Raw genomic sequence first — 8,922 nt, forward strand, 5'->3', positions numbered from 1 at the left:
TCTGCTCTGCGCTTCCTTCTTCCTCTCTCTCCCTGCCATTTTGAAGCCCTAAATCGCCGTCCATCGTTTCGCTCTCGAATGATTCTCTACACACAGAGATATATATATACTCGTGGAATTTCTCACGTTTTTATTTAGATATTGATCTTTAATTTATTTGATAGAAAAATAAAAGGAGATGCTATAATCTCTATCTTTAGGTTTATTTGTTCATGATTAGTCTGTAACTTTTTGTGAAAAGTATTTGTTGTATGATTTATCATCATTATCATTATTATTATTAGTGTGATTTTATGAATATTTCCTCCTCTTTTTTTTTCTGTATGAAAAATACCTCCCTTACCACTCGCCAGCACAAAAAAACTTTCAAGTTCTTTTTAGAGTGTAAAAAATAAATAGTTTCATATAATATTTTTTCGCCCCTCCTAATATTTCACTTAAAAAGAAAAAATGGTCGGTTCTTGGTGGGAGATAGGAGAGGAATAGAAGAAGGATGGGAAGCCACCGGTCAAAGGACCGTTTAGAACTAAAACTTTAAGAATAAAATATGTTTATTTTGAAATTTACAGACTAAATAGAGACCAAAAGTGTATTTTTTATATCATTGTATATTACAAATTAATTTAGGTTATAAAAACGGATATTTAGCCTAAAAAATATAAATAACACACACAAATAATATCAGATATATTATTAGTATATGGGATTTTTATTTTATTTGGACATGGGTTGTACCTTCAATTTTGCTATTTTCGCACAAATTAAAAAGTAGTAAACACCGAAAAATATATATCTTTCAACGTTTTTATATCGTATCTCTTATAACTTTATTATACTTATTTTATAACAGCTGTGTTATGTCTCCTATTTTCTTTCAATAATAGTGAAATATTAAGTTAATCTTGTTTATATAATTTACTAATGCTCTTTCTTTAAGATATTATAAAAATACAAGAAGAAAATTGAAAATTGAAAATTTGCACTAGCTGATTGGACTCATTTTGTTAATTAATTATTAATCTTAGAGAAAATCGTGTCTTTTTCGTTATGTGTCAAATTTCCATAGGAAGAGCAAATGACTGGTTTATTTTATATTATTAAAATTAAGAACTCAATTAAAAAAAAATAAGAAAAAAGACAACTCAATGGGGGGTACGTTGCTGATTTTTAAAGGTTTTGAATTTTATTTTAGTCCTTAAGAGTCGGTTTGGTCTGTTTCTTATTTTATTTTCTTTTTTTAATAAAGAAAAATAGCATTGCATGAGCCATAATACCACAAATTTAAGAATGACAAAAGAATGTTTTTATTTATATTTTGAAATAAATTGAAAATGGAAACAAGAAACAAGAAAATTTTAATCCAACGTTTTTCTAGTTTTTGTTTTTGTTTCCTCTTTTTTAATTTTAAAAAAAATAGAACTTCTATTACATGAAGATTCCTGGTCTCTCTTTTACTTTTATTGAAAAAATGAACAAAAGAATAATTTGCTAACAATTTCTTATTTTTTATTCTCTAAAATTTTAGAATAGAAAAAAAAGGATATTTATATGGATTTTATTTCTTCAAATTAAATATTCAGATTTTTATGTTGTATTTATTTATTCGTTTTATTATGCATTTTAAAATAAAATACATATATATATATATATATATATATATATATTTATGTTTTTATACGATTACTAACATTAACAAGAAACTTGATTTTATTGTTTTTAAAATTTATACATTATTTAAAAATGTTTCTTATAAGTGAGAAAATAATTATAAATAGTTACCAAACGGTTTTGTTTTTTACAAAAATAAAAAACAAGAAATGAGAATTTTACTTAATTATTTATTTTTAGTCTTTGCATATTTAATACACATTTCGGAGAAAACAAATTTTTTCAAATTTTAGATGTTGATAGAAGTCATTGCCATTTTCTTTGATTGAGTTCAAAAAAGCAATTGTCATTAAAACATCAATAAAGATCTTAGGCTACTTCTTCTCTAACCTATTACAAGAAGAATATGATGACTCGATAACCACCAAAATGGCATTGAATCATTTCGTCGAACTAATAAAATTTTTAAATCTCTATATTTAATTTTCTGAAAACAATGGGATTGACACCAAGCTCCAATAGTTTAATTGTCCACTTGACTTTTAAGTTCCTTCCATATTCAAAATAAGATGGATAAAGAACCTTGTCATCGTTTCTAAGATTAATGATCTGATCCCTGCTTCACAATAGTTGAACTAAACAAATAGACGATAAGATGAGGTTTTTAGTTGATGCATTTGTGATAATTTGAAATCAAATTGGATTAGATTTTTATGTAAAAAGTACGGGATTATACCAAATACCAAAATATTAAAATTTTTAAAAAGTGAGTGAAAAATCTTGGGGGCTTGAACTTAATTCAAATAATTAGACTTTACAAGTATTGATTAATTTGGGATATAATATGAATGTAATTTTTCCTAGTTTTATAATACATTTAATTAGATCATACTATTTTTATAAAATTTCAAACACTAAAATATTTAAAATACATATTTATTTGAGGACTTTAAAGTCTTAATAAGTTCAATTTTTAAAACAAAATAGCTATCAGAGCTTAAAAACACTTTTTTTATACATAAAATAGTTATACTATGGTAAACAAATCACTACCAAAAAGATAAGAGCAGCCAACTATAATTATAATAATTCAAAAAGAAAAAGAGTTCTCTGACTGTGAAAACTGATCTGAGTACAATATTTGATCCAAACTCTAACGGTTACTTTTCTCTTGTTTCCCTCATCAACCCTAACAAGAAAATCCCACTTTTTTTTTCTTTTATCTTTCCTTTTTAAAATACAAACAAAATACATTCGATATTTTCCAATGTTTCAAAGTACAGCACCGTAGCTTCCACACATTTTATTAAGCTGTGTTACTAGGTGTGACCTTTTATTTTGCCATCATCGGAAAAATAAGCTTGGACTTACGACCTTCATTTCTCAGTGTCTTTAGCTTTATTTCGATGCAGAGAAGACGAAGCTTCTCCATGCATCGTGTTGGGCAACCCACCTTCCATTTCTCGATATCGGACTCCGACAAGCAATTCGACATCTGAAACTGGTTTTGAAATCTCTTAGATGGTATTGCAAGAGAAACAATTACACAAATTTTGGCACTTCATGAACAAGTGTATATTGGGTTTCTTTTGATCAAATATAGATAATAAACTCGTGATTAAAGATGCTGAATTTCAAAGTCCAAGCAAGAATTTAAGATGGTTGAGCATGGGAAGGAATATTAAGTTTTATGATTAAGGTAATATCAATTCACCCTCCAAAGAAGACAAAAATGATGAACATACTAACATGTGAAATATTATATAGCGACTTATAGTGTGTTCTCATACCTGATTGAATGGCTCTTCACCTGATGTGCAAGTCACTGAGAAAGTCCGACAACCTGAAAATAGCTCCAAGTTTATAAAAGGCGAAGTTGCACAATAAATGGACAAATATCAAGCATACGCACAAAACAAGACCTAATATCTTTAGCTATAACAGTGAGACCATCTTGATTTCCAATATGACGCAGGACGACCTCTTCCAACTGACCGTCCCGATATGCATGCTGCAATGAGAGAGTCACATCAACATTTGAATCTCATTTTAAAGTTCTAATATACCAGCAGAGAAGAAAGCAGATTAATAGAAGAAATGTGAAAGTAAAGAAGCAAAATACTTGAACCACAGAAAAAATACACACTTTCCAATTGCAAACAGAAAATCTACATATGAGAAACAAGCATCATGTGAGAGTCCACATACGGGAACTTCACAGATAATGGAACATGAAAATAAAACGTTCACTTCAAAATTCAAACATCCTTGATAACAAACCAAAACTGGTAAAAATTACCCTGCACTGCACTTCGCTAAATGCACAAGTACACCATTAGGAACGTATAATCCGGCTTGGGTAATTAGGTATCCAGGGTGAAACGGAACACTGTAAAATCTATGAATGATGATGATGAACCAGTAACGAATATTCCTAATTCCCATATAACACTTGAGAAATCATGGTAAAATCTAAGCATTAGAAAACTGGTCTTCCATAAATAGACTATCGTCATCTTGGTTACTCAGTAGCTACTTTACCCCAGGACAGAAATGACTAATTCACCAATAACATGGCGTTTATGACAATTTTAAAAGGTCAACAAGCTTGACTTTCTGCACATGGAGAAGTGCTAGGTGGCCAAAATGCTAGCATAGAAAAGATTCAAAAGACCCAACGTACATCAGGTTACGACTATCTAGAAAAATTGTAGCTCAAAAACTATAATTCTCCTCATCACTTGAGAAGTTATCAAAATCACAACCCAACTGCATTAGGCAAAATGCCATCTCCAAAGGTGATAAATCTTCCATATCTAAATCTTCAGCACTAAAATCCAAATCCTCTAAGTCTTCGAACATATCAAAAAAGGCATCCATATCCACAATATTAGATCTGCTTGGAGGAGTTCTCCGTGATCGTGGTCTGCGTGGAGGTGGCCTGTGATATTTCCATGTGTATGAACCAGGCTTGACCCAATGCTGGAACACAACAAACATTGTATCAATCAAAAGACTGGAAATCCAATCTGCTCTAATGATATTAAATAACAAATAGAATGTGCATAGATAAGAAGATAATATCCATTTATGAACCACATCTTTGAATATCTACCAAAATAACCGACCGAATATGAACAGCACTGCTTATGTCCCACCTATGACACATTACCAAGAAATAGTAGGATCGTTGAGTTTGAAACTCATATATGTAGGGAAAATACAAAGAAGAATTTGTCACGGCAGTTGCATACGTATTATCTAAATAGATATGTCAGATGATCAGCAAGCATACATCGATTGGTTTTAGAACAGAAGAATGATTTTTCTAATGACATTTCCTTGTTGACAGAATACTTTTTAGATCATGTCCAATCAATCTTGCTATGGTGCTTCCCTAAAACTAACCCCCCATGATGACACGGTTCAAGTCCAACACCTACAAGTATATTACTTCTAATAATTTGAAACAGAAGGATCCATTATCTTCCATTCAAGCAGATCGATCGAATCAGTTGTAACAGTTCTAGCAATACAATCTTGATATCCAAATCCAAAAATTTAATCATGTGTAGTTTGTCAATCAAACCCTAAACATTCCCACACAGAGGCAACAGAGCCAGTCAGCCAAATCAGGATGAGGACAGAAATTTTTATGAGGGACCAACAAAAGTATCCGTAAAGATTTAATCTGACAAAATGTGTAGTTGTCCACGTAAATTTTATAAGTATTTGTAGATTTAGCCATCACCTAGTTTAGTTTTTATAGTTTTTTGCTTTTCAAAAGCAGTTTTGAATTCTTAGCCAAAGTTAAAAAATAAAAATACAAAACCGTTTGTCAAGAATAAATTTTAAAAACTGAAAGCAAAAAATAAAGTTTTCTATATATTTTTTTTTTTAATTTTCACTCTTTAAAACACTTTTGAATTCATACCCACCCCGAAAACATAAAGGATATATTCTTGATATCTACTTTTATTAATTTGCTTGGGATTATCAGAACATTTTTAAAAATAGATTACATTAAACAAAAAAAATGGTTAAAAACCAAGCATAAATTTTTAGAAACAGAAAACTAACAATATATGGATATGGATTGTATGTAGTATACACCCGAGGAATTAATATGTGAAGAAGTTGGTTATGGTAGGAAAAGCAGTGAGAGCAAGAAAGGGACTTCAAACTCTTCCTTTCTTTTAGTACAACAAATGTTAAGCATGAGAATTTGAACCTCCAACATGGGGAAGGGTAGATGTCAATACCATTACTGCTAAGCTATGCTTATGTTGGTATCCTCAAACAATTCCGAATGAAACAAGGATTTCAACGAGAAGATCCCCATGATAAAATGAGGTACCTTTTTTCTTTTCTTTTTTTTGGGACAAGAAAGAGGAACCCTTAATATTAAAATGAAAGACACGAAGAGTTAGTAAAACCAGAAATTTATATATTTCCATCGTATAAGGTAGTCAAGTACTAAGAGTGCCCTAATAGCAACAAAGTTGCACAAGAAAATGGGGAGAAAGTTGACCAACTGATCTGCTAAAAAACAAGTTAAGTATGATTCAACATATCTAATTCTAACCCACCATGATTGGCTACCGGTGGCCAATGGAGTCGCTTACAGACCCATCTGTTGGACTAGATTTCCAAATCCATATTTCGAAAAGAATTGCTTCCATAAGCTCATGTCAAGTCCATGAAGAAGCCAATCATGTAACTAATCATCAACACACTTCCAAGGCATTAAAAAATTAGCTAAACCAGACACGTTAAGATTTCCATCCAACATATAACATCATTAGTAAGAAAAGGAAAAACAAATCAACTTGGACCAAAGCATTAAGAAAACAAAAGGAAGAACAATAAAGCTCAGGAAAATTTCAAGTCCCTTTCAAGGTAAAAAGGCAACTACAACAGTATCCAGGAAAGGGAGACATACACATGCTGAGAAGATCACAATTAGGACAAGAAAACTGAAGAACATGCTTTGAGAGCTAAACTTACCTTGTAAAAACAACTGCTTCCAAAAGGGCAATTCCCATTTCCAAAGTTAAAGTGCTTGCAATCTATTGATCTGCACATTGAAAATAATATAAAGTTGCAGAATCAGAATAGAAAAATTATCTCAATTGCTCACACAATTACTTCAGCAGTTATGAAGTTCCCATAATCTATATAACTTCTTAAGAAGATTTTCTGATCACATTTGATATGTAATAACATCCATAGATAAAAATGAGTTTGAAAAAAGAAAAAAAAGGGAAGCAGAAAACGTAGAAGGAAAAAAATTTACCGCAGCCTTGTCTTGTAGCTATCAACAATCTCTTGCTTTTGTTCCTTAGAAGAATACCAAATGACGCTTGGAATGACAAAGTATGATAACTTCCTACAAATTGGGCAAGCTCTCAATGCATTATTAACATCCATTCCTGAGGTAGATGAACTATTGCGCCAGTTTCTGATACAAGAGATGCAGAATGGATGATCACATTCTGATAGAATCCCAAACTTCCTCTCACCCAATTCAGATTTAGAAAGAACACGCTCCAGGCAGACACTACACTCTATATCTTGGCTATGCTTCAAAGCCTCGATATGTTTTTGCTTTTTCTCACATGCCTTCATGTGCTCCTCCCTTTCATCAGTCCTAAACGGGTGTAAACATTGTTTCCCACATGTGGGACATATGTCCCCATGAATATGAGGGCAATTTTCACCGCGTGGACAAACACCACCACCAGCAATAAAAGAACAAATAGGTATATCTGATGGACCATCAGTCCTTGTCTCCCCATCCCTCCAATCATCAAGATCATCTGGATGATGCTCAGACTGTCCACCCCAAGCAGGTTCATCTTGGGGGGGAAGACAAGATATCTCTGAACCTGCCAGCTCTCCAGTAGACCCAGGCAAAGTAGAAGGTTGGCTTGATAAAAGGGGGCGAGTTACAGAAACAGATTCAGACACAATAGGTTGCTGGGAATTTGAAGAAGCTGATGACTCTGCATGAGAAACTTTAACATGATCATATCTGCATCGACTGCCAAAAGCACATCTTCCCTTTTGATAGAAAGTACAAACCTGTTACAAACGATACATCAGAAAGAAAGAATGATCAGAGTGCCTAACTGACAATTAATTTATATTATATAATATGGCAACGAAGAGGAGTTGAAGTAAAATTTACATTGTTTGATGGATCAGTCCAATCATGCGAAAACTCACAATACTCCCCTTTCAAACATGCTCCATGTGCAAAATACTTGCATAGAACCCTGAATAAACCAGCAAAAGTAAGTTACAACGCTTACGAACAACTCAATTCCAAGACCAACAAATAACAAAGCTTCATAACGTAAAATATATCGCCTATAACAATAGCCCAACCAACCGGCATCCTATGAACTTTAATTTCAAATATTTACAAGCCAACTCCTCCAGACACCAAAAACATATAGCGTATACCTAAAAAATAAACCAGATATCAAAGAACCGTAGTTAAGACCAGATACGTATTCCCGAGAAATCAATTTCCTAACAAGCCCGGAAAAAGAAAATCAAGATGCGCATAATCTGCCATCCAAACATCAATACTCTTCCGAACTTGCTTACCGATTAGATAGAAACTGTAGTTGGACGTATTTTCAGTATTGCCAGGCCAAGAACGATGATATAAACATGAAAGCGTAATAAAAAAAAAAAACAAAAGAACAGTCGTTGAAGAGATGGAAAACTCACCTTCTGGACATGGCGATCGATGGTGAAGGCAAAAAAGGGGGAGGAGACGATTGAGAGAGGACGAAACCCTTCGAATTCTTAGTGGATTAAACAATCAAGAGATGAATTTGAATAAAATATAAGCAGTGGAGGGAGGAAAAATCCACGAAATCAACGCGATTATTCATTCGGAGAAGGAAAGCAGCCCCTCTCGCGCACCTCTGCCTAGGGCTTCTTTTTGGCGGTCTGTATCCAATATAAGCATTGGCCATTCATTTTAGGGATAACTCCACAGATGCCCCTGCGGGAAATTGGGAGATACGGGGCATTCTTGCCATTTACTGAAAGCTGCGGGGTCAAAATCTAATTATTTTGTCTTCGTTCGGACAATTTTGATTTTTGACGTGAAATTTAAAATGTACGTTTTACTTCTAACATCGTGGCATGGCAATCCGTTTGCGTAAGAGTAGGTGACATTTATTTATTTATTTTTTTTTTAAAGGTGACATTTATTTTACATGGTCCCATTTAAGGTATAAAATTTAGATAGATATAATTTATAAGGAAATTAGTGAAAATTGCAAATCAAAATTG

General features: G+C 32.6%; 1 protein-coding gene across 3 annotated transcripts; it reads right to left on the reverse strand.

Moving 5' to 3' along the window:
- Nucleotides 1–2,669: 2,669 nt before the first annotated feature.
- Nucleotides 2,670–8,612, reverse strand: LOC111017363 (zinc finger (CCCH-type/C3HC4-type RING finger) family protein). 3 transcript variants are annotated; one of them, XM_022293123.2, is made up of 7 exons: nucleotides 8,350–8,611; nucleotides 7,799–7,886; nucleotides 6,905–7,692; nucleotides 6,616–6,685; nucleotides 3,531–3,619; nucleotides 3,399–3,451; nucleotides 2,670–3,103 (listed from the first exon to the last, which is right to left on the reverse strand). In XM_022293123.2, exons 1-6 carry the CDS (start codon nucleotides 8,358–8,360, stop codon nucleotides 3,415–3,417), a joined length of 1,083 nt encoding a protein of 360 aa, XP_022148815.1. In that variant the 5' UTR covers nucleotides 8,361–8,611; the 3' UTR covers nucleotides 2,670–3,103; nucleotides 3,399–3,414. The 3 variants fall into 3 exon arrangements, with proteins under 3 accessions (XP_022148815.1, XP_022148808.1, XP_022148799.1); XM_022293116.2 differs by having other exon boundaries at nucleotides 2,670–3,109; XM_022293107.2 differs by lacking the exons at nucleotides 2,670–3,103; nucleotides 3,399–3,451; nucleotides 3,531–3,619 and adding an exon at nucleotides 4,069–4,590 and having other exon boundaries at nucleotides 8,350–8,612.
- Between the last annotated feature and the right edge of the window lie 310 nt (nucleotides 8,613–8,922).

This window comes from Momordica charantia (genome assembly GCF_013281855.1).
Source record: "Momordica charantia cultivar OHB3-1 chromosome 9 unlocalized genomic scaffold, Mcharantia_2.0 BLBB01000009.1, whole genome shotgun sequence".
In the NCBI taxonomy this organism is placed as follows: domain Eukaryota; kingdom Viridiplantae; phylum Streptophyta; class Magnoliopsida; order Cucurbitales; family Cucurbitaceae; genus Momordica; species Momordica charantia.

Coding starts and splice junctions, on each gene's coding strand:
- LOC111017363 (XM_022293107.2), bottom strand. Junction 7,693..7,798: donor GGACTGATCCATCAAACAAT/GTAAATTTTACT, acceptor CGTTTGTAACAG/GTTTGTACTTTCTATCAAAA. Junction 4,591..6,615: donor GAAGCAGTTGTTTTTACAAG/GTAAGTTTAGCT, acceptor GTTGTGTTCCAG/CATTGGGTCAAGCCTGGTTC.